This window comes from Scardinius erythrophthalmus, assembly GCF_964197995.2.
Source record: "Scardinius erythrophthalmus genome assembly, chromosome: 1".
Classification (NCBI taxonomy): Eukaryota; Metazoa; Chordata; class Actinopteri; order Cypriniformes; family Leuciscidae; genus Scardinius; species Scardinius erythrophthalmus.
The window spans coordinates 24,931,647-24,948,587 of NC_138221.1; the positions used below are offsets into that span (position 1 = coordinate 24,931,647).

Consider the following 16,941-nt stretch of genomic DNA (forward strand, 5'->3'; position numbering starts at 1 on the left):
AATTATTAAAATACAAATAAGGCTAATAAGTGATAAAAACATCTAACATGGCCACTTCTAACGGATTTAAATTGTCTGATACTTTTTGCCAGCCCTCTCCCCTGGCTTTTGCAGACTTTGTGTTCCCTAGCGTTTTGATTAAACATTAAAATTCCGAATAAACTTCGACTATCTTGCTCTGCTGAGGAGAAAAACTGTGCGCGCTCTTTGGCCACGCTGAACAGCCAATAGCAGCGTTGCTGATCAATGTTTCTACGATCGATACATATCCCCTTTTAAACCAGCGCATGAACGCGCAGTTATCTCAGATAACTCAATCCAGCGACTCTAATCATAAACAACAGGTGAGTTCGAAGAACCCAATTAGCCGGATCATGATTAGCACGATGATATCATCTTGGATGTGTCATTTGATCTCGGATGTAATAAGCAACGTACGAAGAACGAGCCCCTGGTCTTTCTTGTGTTATTTTGAATGTTTTTCCCCCTTGTGCAGAACCATCCTCTGTAGATTGTTTTGTCGTCTTGTTTTGTTCATTCTGGATACATAAATTCTTTCACATGCCGGAGGGAGAAAAGGCAACTGAAGTTCACAGACTCCACCCTCCTGTAAACACTGAGAAACTTCTTCCTTGTTCAAAGATATTCAACAACACCTTGACACGCAGGTATCACCTTTCTTTATAGCTTTCTTTATTGAATGTTTTATAATGTAAAACATTTTATGTAAATATAGAACAGTTTAAGATATAACAAGCGTTATAAATGCAAGTACTGTCTATAATTGTAGTGTCTTTCATTTTGATCTAGATATTTTTATCTCAAAAACAAATCTGTGTGTCTGTGTTTTTTTAGTGTTGTGAACTAAAAGCATTTGGTAACGTATACACTATATTAAAATCTCATAAAATCTAAATGATTTAAAAAACAAATTTGTAATGTGCAGCTGAATGTTTAAATGTAAAGATTGTCATTGGGTGTAAGGCAGTTTAATTCAAAACAAAATGTTAGTAGTGGAGAAACCCGTCTCAGTTCTCCTCTGGCTTATCAGAATGAGCACATCGTGACTGATGATAAAATCATAAATACAACACTAGGTCAACGCATGTGTAGTGCCCAGAAAGCCACCGCAATAATGTCACTGTGAGTCAGTTGTTTACAGTGCTCGTTTAGCAGAATGCAAATTTGGTGTAAGCGAAGAATTGGTGAGAGACTGGCGAGAAGGTGAAATAACACTTGAAAAATTGAAGAATAAAGGAGCCAATCATGGACACAAAGCCTGTTGGCCTGAGCTGGAGGAAAAGGTTTACAGAAGTGTTTCTTGAACGGGGCCGGCAGAGGATTATCTGCTGTACAGTTACTTCTCTGTGCACGTCACTTTTGTTTTGTAAAATAATTTAGGCTTGGCATTAATAATAAATCCTGTTTATCTGAAAAACATTATAAGTTATGCTATGCACTGGTATTTCACATTAATATGAATGTAATAAAAAATGCGACATATATTTTTATTCTCAATGCAATTTTGCCACGGTGCGACTTTCTGGAAAATACGGGTAAATACTCAGATTTCCACTGACCGGTTCGTAAGACATGAGACGTAAATAATCATATGCATGTTTGTGTGACGTAAAACATGTAAACATGCACATCATGACACTGCACATATGTGCAAGGTATTTTTGAATCCAATTGAGAACATAGTCAGATTTAGGAATTTACATGTTTAATTTTGTCCTGTTGATCGGATTATTTCAGGTCTACGTGACCCCTTTCGGTTTTTAGAAATTTCGGATTGAGCCATCTGTCCGATTACTAACATATTATTTGAGTGCATGTAAATGTAGTAACTGATTGTTGGGGTCTTTGCCGAAATCCGTTGACAACAAGGGTCTGTGTTGGTCTTTTTTTGGGGGGGCTGTAGAGGACTGTGTTGTAAGTCTGATCAGACTGACTCTGGTTATCTTGGGATAATCCTGAGGATGTTTAATCCAGATGTTTTACTGAACCATCTTTCCTACGCTAGAAATGTTAGACTCTGACGAATGCTGACCAGAGACAATCAAACAGACAGAAACTGATGTGAACGTAGAAGCTGTTAACTTTTAAACCCGAGGTAAAAGTGCACGGGGTGTTTTGTAAAGTGTTTCTGCACTGTAAAGTGATCTTTTAGAACAAATGTCAGGAATGCCTGCTGTTGCTTTACAAATCATACACCCAACCTCCAAACCAGTTTTACATGTCACTTGTCTTCTTTATTATGATGCATTTCCTAGCCTTTTTCTTTTCTTTTTTTTTTTTGGTAAAGTATTACAAAAACATCTATTGTTGTGCTTCCAATGTCACTTCTCAAATATTTAGCTTATTTGTTTTATTTATTTATTTTGGTAGAACCAAACAGTTGTTCAACCCTGAATGAATGTAAATGCCAGGAGGACAATGAGCAGTGAAACGGCTCACAGGAAGCGCAGATGCCAAGTGTGTTTATTCAGCACTAAATAAAGGCACCGATGTCATCAGGGGAAGACACAATGGCCAACAAGGAAAGCGAACGTGAGTACATAAAGTGTGCATGAAACTTTCTTGATCAGTCCTCCTAATGTGATCTTGGCCTATTCAGCTGCAGAATATGGTTGTCAGTCCTGTTGTATGGTGTTAAATATGTTCACACACTTCAGTAATTATTGGGAGTGACAACTGCATTTGATTACCAAACCGATCGGGCGGTGTCAAAGTTTCAAGGGTCCAAAGAATGTTTTGTGTTGCTCAATAATGCAATTGAGTTAAAAAATAAATAAATAAAGATTTACATTTTTCCTTTCTGGTAACTTTTCCTTTTCCGGGTAATATTTCTTAAAGTTATGATTTGTTAAAAAAGCAAAAATGCGAAATTTGAACGATATCTAAATTTCGACATTAAACTTAATAGTACAAAAAAAAAAAAAAAAAATCCACCAGAAAATAACACGTTTCCCACGTATGAAAAACCTGGAAAATTGGGTTCATAGATTTGTGATCAATAAATGGTCATGCAATCCATAAAAAGTAACAGATCATTCACATTTAACTGTAATTAATTGACATTCATTTTAATTAAAAGTATTTGATTTATGTAATTCACTTGCATAATCCACACTGCATTACTACTCAACATAGTATACTGACTTCAAATCTGTTTAAAGCTTTGTTTTAATGCTTTTTGCTCTGCAGCAGTTGTTCAGACTTCTCGCAGAAGAAGAAACAGCATGGAAATAAACCCCCCCAAGTGTAAGTATCTGAAATTATAAGAAATTATTAACTTTGCGATTTGGACCACACAGACAGTAAGACAATTTAATTATTTTATCGCAACAACAAAGTGTGATATACAACTAATACTGAATTTGTATGACATTTTGCAAAACTGATCAGATCATTTATTGTGGTGCATTTCATAGTGTGGATTAAATTCTGGATTTCTTTGGTGTTGTTTATTTAGTTCTGACAGTTGTACTGTTTGGAAACTCTGCATCTGTCCAGTTTGAACCTGAAAACATTCTGCTTGGAGAAGAAAAGCCATTTAAAACTGTAGAAACACCCAGGATTGTTCCTTTACAAAAGGAGATATCAGAACATCACATCTCCTTGATCAACATGATTGACTTACATGAGACTGACTCTGTGGATCATCTCATCGATCAACTAGTGAATGAACATGAAATCCATGCCTTCATCTTTGTTGTGCGACTGGGTCAGTTAACAGATACTCTTAAGATGGGCCTTGAATGGCTTCAGAAAGTGTTTGGAGACAAAGTTCATAAGTTTGTGATCATTCTCTTCACCTACGAGAGAAAAGAAGAGTGTGACACCATAAAAGATTATCTGAAGAAAGACCCTTTTCTGGAGCAACTGCTGGAGAAATGTGGAGGAAGATTTCACTCCTGCAACAAGATGATGAACAACCAATCAGAGATGGGAGACCTGATGAACAAGATTGAGCTTCTGTTTAATGAGAATAATCAGCAGTGTTACACAGGAGAGATGTATAACACAATGCTAAAACAAAGAGAAGGCCTGAAAAACAGTGAATCTCAAAGTGGTAAGAACACATTTGGTTTCCTGATGTTTCACATGTTGTTTATTCTGATGTGTTTACCCCTGATGCTACTCTATTTTTAAAAAAATATTCAATAACCATAAACTTATAGAATCAAATATACTAGAATACATGGACCTGCATCTGACACACCAGCTCAATGTTATATTTCAAATTTCAAATTAAATTTTTTTTTTTTAGTTAATTAATTTAATTAGGCTGGTAATTCAGTCAGTCGGATAGTCTGTCTAGATTAGATGCTACCTATGTCTGTTTTAAATAATTAAACTTTTCCATTCAATCATTTCAACAAGAAATCTACCAGGGATGGAAATATAGTATCAAAATAATAATTTAATTAATAAAAAAAATATATATAAAAAAAACCATTAATTTCTTGAGGGAATAATTATCTCAGGATTTTATGGGATGCTTACAGTAACTTTATAATTTGCCAGAACTGTAGATTAATTTAAACACAGACAGCTGTGCAACATATAATTTATTTGTACTGTAATCCTTTTCTAAGACGGTAAAAGCCTTTTTTTTTTAAGCCTTGTGCACCCTTGTGGACATTTTTGTATTTTTCAGGGGTTTTTTTTGTTTTGTTTTTTGATAACTTTGATAATCTGGCACAGGTATGTATTTTTATTGGAGATTTATTTTTTAATATTTATTGGATTGGTATTTTACTATTTCACCATCATTTCCTTTAAGAAATCAATTTTGCACTAGGTACACAAAATAGTTCCTCTCAGCGCCTTTTGGACAAAAATGTCTGCATTGAAACCCAGTAAAACTGCATTTTTTTAATCCCAGGGCCATTTAACTATAAAATGATGCAATCTTTGTTAAGAGACTTTCATTCTGTTGGCAATGATTCAAAATTTTCATTTTTACAATTTATTTATTTATTTTTATTTTTTTACCAGATGGTGCAATTTTTTTCAGGTTTGGCCTATAAAGCAAATACTCGCTTTATTCCTGTTTTCTGCTTCGGCAAATTATTGAGCCAATTGGATAAGGGGGTGTTGGTGTGGATGTCAGAGTGTGGTTTGCACCCAAACAAAACATGTGGTACTGTGGTACAAACAGTGGAACTGTGCCCAAACAAAATCTTACTGAAAGCACATTTTTTTGAGATATCAACCTCAAATTTGGTACACAACTTGTTTAGATTTATGGCTTTGTTTTTCTAGCCATTTTAGAGTTCAACATATTTCATAAAATTTACATTTTAAATAAAATAATTTTCATAAATAATTTTCATAAACTTTAACCTATATAACTTTTTTTTTTTTTGTTTTACTTTTTACATCTTTTTACTTCAGCAATAATCTGCCAAAAGGGTCTTCTTTAAAATGAGACCAAACTTAAGTTTGTGCTCCTAGGCTTCACATTTTTTATGACAGTGTTTTGACACGGCCATTTTTGTCCACTATGGACCTATGTGTAACTTTGTTTTAATTGATGCACAAGAATTAAATTGCATGTGTTTTATTTCTGCTTCCTTTAAAGCAGATTGTTGTTCAGAACCTACAATCAATAAAGAAAGAATGGAAGACACTACAACATCAGAGACTGGAGAAAAATATGGCGTGAGTGCACATTTTTAATATTGGCTGCATTGATAAAACAATTATACACTCTAAAAACTGCTGGGTTAAAAAATAACCCAACCTTAAACACACCGCTGGGTCACTATTGGACAGAAAACGCGCTGGGTTGGTTTGACCCAAGTGCTGGGTTTTACCATTTAACCCATATTTCTGGGTCAATCATTTGACTCAACCAGTGGGTGAAATTAACCCGCTTGCTGGGTTAAGTCTTACTCATGTGCTGGGTTATTTCTTGTCTCATTGTCTTAATAAAATTAGTAACAAATATTTGTTATATTACGAATGTAAAATAATTATCATCTCTGTAATACAATAAACCAGAGAGGCCACAGTATATGTGATTTCAATCTCATTTTTTAATTTTTTTATTTTATACGTTTCTTTAATACTTTTCGTTATTGAATACAAATGTTAATCAATGTCAAAGGTCTGACATGTCCCCCTCATTTCATTCCTGAGGCACAGAATGTGCAGGAATTCTCCAGTCATCTCATTTTGTAAATATTCAACCATGTTGGTCCTCACCTGTTGATTACACAAGTCAAGTAGAGTCATCTTTAATTATATAGCACTTTTTACAATACAGATTGTATCAAAGCAGCTTCACAGTAATACTGTAACATGAAAATAATACAACAAAGATGAAAAATTTCTAGATGAAAAATTGCGTCATTGTCCACCTTAAGGCAAATCAATAATATTGTTGAATATTAAATGTCCCCAACTAAGCAAGCCAAAAGCCAAGGCAACAGTGGCAAGGAACCAAAACTCCATCAGGAGACAGAATGGAGAAAAAAACCTTGGGAGAAACCAGGCTCAGTCGTTCAGTTCTCTTCTGGCCATCGAGCGAACAGTGTATGATTATGATTCAGGCAGCATTACAGGTCAGAGGTCAGATTGAATAAGAAAATTCAGAATATTTATCCATTTCCATCTGGTTGGAAGTCGGAGTCATCACATCGGTATGGAGACGAGTTTGTTGAGGATCAGTCGTGTCGCTGAGGCCTTCACAGGGCTGATGAGGCTGGCACTTCAGGGATGCGTCATGGATGGGTCCAGGCTCAGGTCCACCTTCTGATCTGGATATGGCCTGGATCCGGCTGACTTCAGTAAACTTTAGAATGAACAGAAAGACAAAAATTAGCATAGATGCCATTCTTCTTATTAAATAATGAGTACATCAGGTGTTATAGGAAAGTGTCCCCGGTTCCGGCTGACCTATGCAGCCTAATAATCATTTAACTGATTTGAATAATAGAAATGTATAATGTTCTATATGAATGCCAGGTAAAAGAGATGTATTTTAGTTTAGATTTAAACTGACAGAGTGTGTCTGCTTCCCAGACAATCACTTAGAGTTTTGCAATAAAACTGACATGCAAGTTAAGGTTTTTTTGTGGAAGTATCAATTTATTATTGAATATGCAATTAAAATATTGCAAACACTAAATGACCAAATGTGAAAAACAAACAAAATGTGTATTCAGTATTTGCAAACTGAATTATAGTAATAGTAATAAAAGAGTAATTTGGATAGATATTATCAACATTAAGGCATTCAAATAAAACATTACTTTATTAAAAGTAAAATATTACTGTAATGTTGATAGTGTCTTTAACGTTAAAACTCACAAACCCACAAAGCTGCTCAGGCCTGACTGGCGCTGATGATCGCCTCGTTTAGATGTTACACACAATAAAATACTTCGGGTAGGCTATCATGTAAGTTTGCATTTTTTAAGTTTTAAATTTTGACGATTCGTTCAACTAAACGGGTATAATTTTCTTCTCAAAACTGACGCCTGTCCGTTTATTTCTCCTTTCCTCAGTCGCTGTATATGATAGTCATATCCTACATAATAAAAACTAGGCTATATCAAGCTCTTGAAAGCCTTTTTTTGGCAGAAACGATGGTTCGAGACATTACAGAAAACACACGCAGACTGTGCTGGAACTTACCCCAGTCACTTCTTCTGACGAGTATTTCTAAAACTACGCCAGCAGACTTTTCACTCACAACTCACTAGCTAGCCTAACGTACCTTAGAGACTCATTTCCCGCTGATTTTACGTGCGAGCCCTGTGAGGAAAGTGCGCGTATGGATTTCATACAAAACGCTTTAATATCTCACTTTTAAATACGCGACGTCCACAATGAATAGGCCTACAATAATTACATGATGAATTTAGAATTTAAACTGCATATTTCAAAAAAGCTGCTGATATAGCTGGTTTAATTTCAACTAAGGATTTAACGTGGCATTTCGTCAAAAAATTCTAACCGGCTAGCTGTGGCTATTTAATGTTTCACAGAAATAAATAGTTACCCCTCACACTTCCATATCAAAGACTGTATGTTGAACAGTGAAATTAGCTTGCTGCTACCACCACAACTTATTAAAAATATAGGTAAACATTCATATTAACTTACCATAAAACACTGCCTGCTCCGAGTGGCGTGCTCCTCGAGTCAGAAGTGAAGAATCCAGAAAGTTCCGCAAAGAATTAAAAAAGTAACCAGTTGCTGGGTCAAAATAACCCAACCAGCGGTTTATTTGTGAATGACCCCCTTACAACTCATTTGACCCAGCATGATCAACCCAATAATGTGTTTACAGTACCCCAAACAGCCCAACTTTTTGACCCAGCACAATCAACCCAACCATTTGTTTACAGAAACAACCCAGCATTTTTTTGAGTGTATATATATATATATATATATATATATATATATATATATATATATATATATATATATATTATGACTTTTAATTTAAGCAATACAGTGAAGGAGAATATTTAAACCATTACATCCATATTCAACACAGAACAACGAATGAATAAAGGGGATGAGTGTATATACAAATATACACAAAACCAGTGACCACCAAGACTAATTTAATAGACACCGGCAACCAATCATAAAGAAGAAAATAAACTGAAAAATGAACCAAACTTCAAAACAGAAGGCCAAATCAGATCTTTAATGCATTGATTGATTATCAAAAGGAGCATCTATCTGGGCAAGTGTAAGTGTAAAATCTAAAATAACAATAACCTCAGATAAAAAATAAAGTTGATAATCAATCAATGCATTAAAGATCTGATTTGGCCTTCTGTTCTAAAATTTCACTTAGATTAACTTGTTTTTTTTTAGTTTCCAAATTGAATAAAAAATGCAATTTGGAAACTAAAAAAACAAGTTAATCTAAGTGTAATTTTGAAATTTAATGCTGATTGTTCATAAACAAACTTTTGGGTCCCTGTCAGTCAGTCAAGTTCGACGTTATGTCGACGTATGGATCACTTCAGGGAGCCCTATCATCTTCGAGTGCATACAGAACAAGTCAATGCAAATTGGCATGCGAGATTTGCATCTTGCGTCCCGACCCGCAGCGCGGGTACAAATATGGAAGCGGATGAACGCACCTTTGTCTTTCGCTTTGGAGCCGAGCTTCCTGTTTTTCTTCAGAGTGTGACAGACTTCAAAGCAATCTACTTTGTAGGATTAATCTTCTTTGTCTTGGTGTTGGTGTGACGGTGCGATCAGCGAGTGGCCGCAAGCTTGAAGAGCTCAACAACTGCTGTATTTACAGCAACACAAAAAAATTCTGTGTCGTTTTGATGGGCGTTCCAATTATTGAGAGTGCACAGCAGGCTGCACTATCCATGCTTGTGCACCGTGGCCATCCCTGGGTGCCTCAGCACTATAAGTGTGAAAAGAGTATTTCCCCAAAAGAGCATCACAGGTGTGATACTGTGTCATTTTCAGGATGTCATTCTGCCTGTGTGTTTCTGGTTGGCCACAAAAGTTCATGTTCTCACTGCGGGAACATGACTATTGCAGTGTTAAGGTCGAGACTTGCTTCTCATGGATGACCAGCCGTTTCCTACGGGGCGCCCGCTGATGACCAGATGTCGGTCACAACATCGGAGAGGGAACTTCAGTCTTCTGGAGATGAAAAGTTGGCTGCATAGCCTCCTTCTAGGAGAGTGGTGTTGCCGGAGTCTGACCCACAATTGGCAGCTATGTTAGCCATTTGGGGCTTCGGATCAACTGGGAGAAGAGTAAACTCCTGAAGAATATGGCATCCGCAGCCGCTGTGACGCCGCTCAGATTGCTTCATATGAGTGCTCCAGCACTGGCTTTATGACCGAGTCCCGAGATGGGTGTGGTAACGCAGCTCGTACCGGGTTTCAAGTGTCCAGGCATGCTGTGGTCTTGACAGATGCCTCTGCCACCGGCTGGGGGGCCACGTACAATGGGCATGAGAGTAGAGACTCCATCCCCAGGAGGTCCAACTACTTTGAAGGCGCTTCGGGACTGCACAGGTGACTTGACTTGACTACAGGCAGGATGTGGGCTCCACAGCGTTCCTCTCCTCTGGAAGGGCACACTTCCCCAGTAGTATCCAAGAGTCTGGCTGTATGGGTCATGCGGAACAGCAGTGTGAACACTTCTCTGAGTCTCCGCCCCAGTCAGTTGGGGGTCGGAGGGACTTACGCAGGGCACCGGATGTGGCAGTTTTCCAGAGGGATCCCAATTACGTTGGTGATGTCGTAAATGTCAGAGTCGTTGATTTACGTCCCGTCGCCATGGTTCCTGTACCGCACTGCATGGCCGTCCCTATCTAGGCTCCTCAGCGTAAAACAGAGGTGCGTGCATCTGATTCCGTATTTATACCCGTGCTACGGAAATCTTGCATGCCAATGTGCATTGGCTTGTTCTGTATACACTCGAAGATGAAAGGGATCCCTGAAGTGATCCTTCTTCAGGGAACGAGGGTTACATACATAACCAAGATGTTTTTGACTGCTCTTCAAAATAAGAATTTTTCTATGAAGGATACTCGTAAGCCATACATTCAGGAATTGTAAAAAAAAAAAAAAAAATTACCATCATACTTGCTAAAGTTTATTTAGATACATGGTAGTATTATGTTATGAAGCTGACTAAAATGCTTAAGGAATTTTGAGAAACTAAAATGTAGGAATAGTGTTTATAATATAGTTACTGTTTTCTCTCAATAAGTGTCATTATGGTTTTTAATGTTTGGTTAAAAGAATGGATTCTACTGTGTAAACAACTGAGGAAAAATAAGAATACAGAAAAAAAGCATCTATAAGAGTTTTTCTACATTAAGCTTTTTGTGCAAAATTCAACACTCTCACAAAATCTAATGGTCAGACTAGAATGATTGTATAGTTCAGTTCTTTAAAACCACTTATCAACATTTTGTTTCTTTTTTTTAACAGGGAAAAAACAAAGACTTTGAAACAAGAGTCAGACCAGATCAATGCCAACAACAGGAAGATGCTAAAAAATACAATCTATTTCACAGACTTCATCTTGAAGGCTGGCAACAAAATAAACTGAGTACTTCAGATGTTCTTCAGTTAACAACACATTCATTACAATCACACGAATCTTGTGCTGAAGAGGAGCTGATTCAGACTTTCCTTCAAAAACTGCTGATGATAAACTACAGAGCGAGATACATAAATATTAATAAGGGTGAAGAACAAGATCACACACACAAAAAAGACAAAAACTCTGAAAATGAGGGTGATATTTTTGATGATGTTTTTAAAGATGTAATTTTATCCACGAAAGGAACAAGCCCGTCTGAGCAAATTCACCCAATGGATGTACAGATGGCTGTGTTTCATTGTGCTGATGGTTTCCTGAAGCAGCTGATGGTCACTAAACTGTCCCAGTGTCAGTACGCTCTGCCTCTGCTTGTTCCTGATCCAGAGACACAACAGATTGAGTTTCCTCTCTGGACATTCAAACAAATCAACAAGAGCTGGAAGATGAGAAACACCAACAATGAAACCATCAGTCAAACCCATCCGGTCTACAATGCAAAAACTCCAATGGTGTCTTTCTTCAGGTTTGGCTCTGTGTCTTCATCCAAGTCTCAGCTGATGAACAGTCTGATCAATGAGAAACACAACACGTTCTTCCACAGGAACTGCCCAGGCAGCAGCAGAACCAGAGTCCTGATGGATGGAGTGGTGGAGATCGCCTGGTTCTGCCCCTCTGGGAAAAACACGGATAAATTCACGGACTGTGTTGCGTTCTGTAATCTACACGGTGATGCAGGAGACCATGATAAACAGCTGCAGATCCTCACTGAAATAGCCTCAGTCAATGTTGTTCTTCTACCACAACTGGACAGGCAAGACAAAAGTGCAGCAATAATACAAAACCTGTACAAGAGCAGAAAGCCACTCATTTTTCTTTTTACTGAGGATGGTTCTACTGTAACTGAGACGAAGAAAGGGAAATTCAAAATTGGTTTGAAAGACAGAAATCAGTCAGAAGTATCTGAAGAACTCAGAAGAGCTATCAATGATTGTCTCTCAGAATCATCTTCCTCTTTCAGACTTGAAGATGTGTCCAAACACTCAGGCATCAGAGTAGATGAGGAAGATGATGAAGACTGCAGGAGAGGAAGAGAAGCAGCACAGCAGATGATGAGTTTACTGGAGAAGAAAGATCTGACAGAAATAAAAGAATCATTTCTGCCTCATCAGGGGAAACTGTGGCATCAGTGGAGTCAGAAGAACAAAGAACTACATCGACCTCAAGCAGATGAGACAGAAATGGAAATAATTCAAAAGAAAACAGAAATGAAAGAAATACGTGAACAGCAGCATGAATCTAACATCAGTGAGTTTATGAAATACTTTATTAATGAAATTGACTCAGATGCAGCAACTAAAAAAATATGTTTTCTGAAATTGCTTGAAATACACCTGGATGAATATATCTCTGCTGACCTTTCTGCTATACATAAAAAATATGATGAAAAGTGGTCAACAGTTGTAAAACTGAAAGAGAACAATGATAAATCTGAGCAACTCAAAGCTGAACAAACTGAACTTGAGAGAATATCTGAGGAACTTCAAGCCGCAGCCTTTGGTTTGGAGCACATCATGAGGGAGGTCGGTCAGATCTATGAATCATGTTCATCTGTGAAGAAGAACAAGAAAGACTTGCAGTTTGACTTCTCTTCTCTCCCGAGTCTCGCAGCAGAGATGATGATCTCTGGATTTCCAATGGAGCTGATGGATGGAGATGCTGCTCATGTTCCTGTGATCTGGATCTCTGCTGTTCTAGATGAACTCCTCCAGAAACTGGGAGACCAGAGAGTCTTTGTGCTGTCAGTTTTAGGGCTTCAGAGCTCTGGGAAATCCACCATGCTGAATGCCATGTTTGGACTCCAGTTTGCCGTCAGTGCTGGCAGGTGCACCAGAGGAGCTTTCATGCAGCTGGTCAAAGTCTCAGACGAGATGAAAACACAGATGAACTTTGACTATATTCTGGTTGTTGACACTGAGGGTCTTCGTGCTCTAGAACTGGCTGGAAGATCAACAAAAGATCAAGACAACGAATTGGCCACATTTGTTGTTGGTCTTGCAAACCTGACCTTGATCAACATCTTTGGTGAAAACCCATCTGAGATGCAGGACATTCTTCAGATTGTTGTTCAGGTCCTCATGAGGATGAAGAAGGTCAGACTGAATCCCAGCTGTGTGTTTGTGCATCAGAATGTTTCAGACGTCACAGCTGGACAGAAAAACATGGAGGGAAGGAGACGACTGCAGGAGACACTGGATGAGATGACAAAACTTGCTGCTGAAGAGGAAGTCTATGATGCAGAATATTTCAGTGATGTCATTAGATTTGATGCACGGAATGATGTGAAGTATTTTGCTCATCTTTGGGAGGGAAACCCACCGATGGCCCCACCAAACCCAAACTACTGTGAGAATATTCAAGAACTAAAGGAAACTATTGTGTCTCATGCAGCAAAATCAGATAAAATAATGCTGACACATTTAAAAGATCGTATTAAAGATCTCTGGGAGGCTTTACTGAAGGAACGATTCGTCTTCAGCTTCAGGAATTCTCTAGAGATTTCAGCCTACAGGAAACTGGAGACCGAATACAGTAAGTGGTCCTGGAGTCTTCGCAGTGCCATGATGGAAACTGAGAACAAACTACACAACAAAATAGAAAATGAAGCAATTCATGAAGTTGAGGAAGCTGATCTTCAAAGAGAACTAAAGAAGACGAGTGAAGAAGTGGAGAAATCAATGTCTGAATTCTTTGACAAAGACAAAGATAAAGATATTCTGATTCACTGGAAATCATCATTTGAAATAAAAATGAAAGATGTTCAGGAAAACATTGTGAGAGAAACAAAGAGGAAATTAAACGAGATTCTTCAGCAGCGAGACCTGAAGAAAAAGATTGATGCTCTGAAGACACATAATGAAAACACTCTCTATGAAAAGAGCAAAACACTTGCCTTAAAACTCAAAGACAAATCAAATGATGAAGAAACACTGAAGAAAGAATTTGCTGTGTTTTGGAAACAGTATGTAAAGAAAATCATCACAGACACTCCTGCAATTAAAGACATTGACATTCTGAAAGATGTTAAAAGGCTCCTCAATGACATCCATCAGGGATGTCTCCCTGTAGACCACAGAAATGATGATAGTGAATACAATATTTTAAATGTGTTGAGTTTTTCTGAGTATGTTATTTTCAAAAGGTCTACAAAAAAAGAAATGCAAGATGCTGTAAAGGATGTTTGCCGAACAGTTAAAGGAACATCTGGATCTGCACAAACTTTGTCTCCAGAGGATGAATCTGAAATAAGATCATTTGTCACAGATGTTGCTCAGCAGACAGACAGAATGATTCAGTCGTTTAACATTTCAAAGATGGGCTACAACATCAGCTACATTCAAAAACTCACAGGCTACATCAAGAAGAGAGTAACAGAACATCAGGAAGGACCAGTGAATTATAAGTTCAAGAATGAATTCTTCATGGATTTGGTTCTCTCAAGATGCAAACAAGCAAACAAGATGATCACTGAACAACAAAGACTTTTCAAGGAAGCCAATGATCCAGTTATATATTTGGAGAGGAAGAGAGGAGAGTACTATAGTATTTTCCAGAAATACTCTCATGGAGCAACATCAGCTGCCATTTTTGGCAAGATTATCTGTCAGAAACTTAAAGAGCCCATTGAGCAGAGTGTCTACAAGAAGACTGCCAGAGATCTGTCAGGTGAAATGAGATCAAACTGTGAATCACTGAATGGAAACAGATCAAATCTAGAGAAACACATTCTGAAGACACTGGCAGAAAAGGAGGATTTTGACAAATACATGAATTGCATAAAAAATCCCAGAGATCACTTCAAGAGTTTCATCAGAGATAAAGTCAGTCGGTACATCACTGATAAGTTCAATGTAAGTGTTTTACTCAAGATGAAGCAGAACATTAAACTCCTGCAGCAGAAGATCATGGACGCAGCACATGAATTTACTGAACATTGTCAAGGGAACAGAGGAGATGCTGGTTTGTGGTTGAAGAGTTTCACACAGCAGCTCTCAGATGTGCTGATCTTCTCTGAAAAAGACCTCAGTGGAGTCAAACATGATGATGTTGATGATTTTAACCTCCTCGAAGACGTGATAAGACAAGAACTTCATGCTATAGTGTCAGACATCAGTAGTAGATTCAACACAAACACTTTTCCAGTAAATCTGGACTATAAGTTCAGACCAGATGAGATTCTGATTAATCACTTCTGTCAGTGCTGTTGGGTTCAGTGTCCGTTCTGTGGAGCCGTCTGTACCAACACCATGGAAAACCATGATGGAGATCACAATGTTTCATTTCATCGTGTTATTGGACTAAGCGGAATATATTACTCTAATACAGAAAACCTGTCTGCCCATATCTGCACATCAGCAGTAGCAAACAGCAATCTATATTTTTATCCCAATGAATCACAAAAAGTTCTCTGGAGAGATTACAGAACAGCAGGAGGAGTTTATGCAAAGTGGAGCATCACTCCTGATCTCTCTGAACTGCCCTACTGGAAGTGGTTTGTGTGCAGATTCCAGAAAGATCTGGAAAAACACTACAGTAAAACTTTTGAGGGACAGGGTAAGATACCAGATGAATGGAAAAAGTACTCTAAACAGGATGCTCTAGAGAGTTTGGATAAATACATTTAGTTTACATTTGCAAGTTGCTATGGATAAAAGTGTATTCATAAAAGTTCAGCTCATTTAGCTGAACAAGTAAGTTAAGTTTTAGGTCTTTGATTTACAGAACACAGTATGAAATTACTTTGTTCCTAACTTCAGTGAGTCTGAAATCATTTAATCCTCAGTGTACAGATTAAAGTATTCTATTTTAAAAGACAGTATATGTTTAGGGTTCACACCTGTAGATCATTTTCTTTGTTCTGAAACAGGGACTTAATGTGTTACAATTACGGCTGCCCCTTAATAGCCAACAAAACATTAATTGAGGAGAATAGGCTTAGAGTTTTATTAGACGGTTGGTCAAAGAAAAAGAAAACATGTTCCACTGGCCTCAACTGTAAAGGGTCTACTTTTATGCGTGTACACTCAAAATGTTAAAACATTGTGCTTTTGTAAAATAAAGAAAACAAACAAAGCTTTCTGCACTCTCGGTCTCCCTGAACAGCAGCACGTCACAAAAATGAACCAAAACTCAGTGTTTATGATACTTGCCTCACAGACATGAGAAATATATCTATACAAAGCTTGAAATTTCTACTTTTAAACAAACCAAATTCAAATCTAAAAAACAAATAAAATCTAAAAGATGCATTTTTCTCTAAAGGTGCATGACCTATATACTGCGAAGATGGCAAGTCAGGATTGTCAACTTCATCTTTACAGCTGACACTGTACACTATAGTTTTTAATAAATAATTAAAATGTCTCCTTGCTATTTTTTCTCTAACACATGCATAATCACTACTTTTGCCAGTGCTTTGTGGCAAGCTTTTTGCATGAATAGGCTATATATTAAAGGCTCATTATAGTTTAGTATTCCCCTAGAATAAAATAAATTAATATAAACGTGTGATTAGTCAACTAATGACTTAAATTAATAACTATACCACCCAGCGGGCACCTTGATGTCAAAATTACGTCAAGAAATAGGTCAAAAATGAAAGTCAAATTGACGTCAAAGTGTTGATGTCAATTTGATGTCAAGATTTGACCTCTGCTGATGTCATTTTGCCAAGCAAAAAGGTGAAATGCATGGCTGTACACTTATTACCAGCTTCACTTAAAACTAACCAGATTTACTTTATTTAATTTCCGGTTTAAATAAATATAATATTTAAATAGTTTAAAATATATTAAACATATTTTGATGACACCATGATGG

At 37.3% G+C, this 16,941-nt stretch overlaps 1 protein-coding gene across 1 annotated transcript; it reads left to right on the forward strand.

The window, feature by feature from the left end:
• Positions 1-2,449: 2,449 nt before the first annotated feature.
• Positions 2,450-15,746, forward strand: LOC308695435 (interferon-induced very large GTPase 1-like; the record flags this gene model as incomplete). Its single annotated transcript, XM_081373578.1, has 7 exons — positions 2,450-2,553; positions 3,211-3,267; positions 3,479-4,078; positions 9,244-9,442; positions 9,792-9,863; positions 10,046-10,298; positions 10,950-15,746. The coding sequence occupies exons 1-7, from the start codon at positions 2,511-2,513 to the stop codon at positions 15,744-15,746; spliced, it is 6,021 nt and encodes a 2,006-aa protein (XP_081229704.1). The 5' UTR covers positions 2,450-2,510.
• Positions 15,747-16,941: the final 1,195 nt, after the last annotated feature.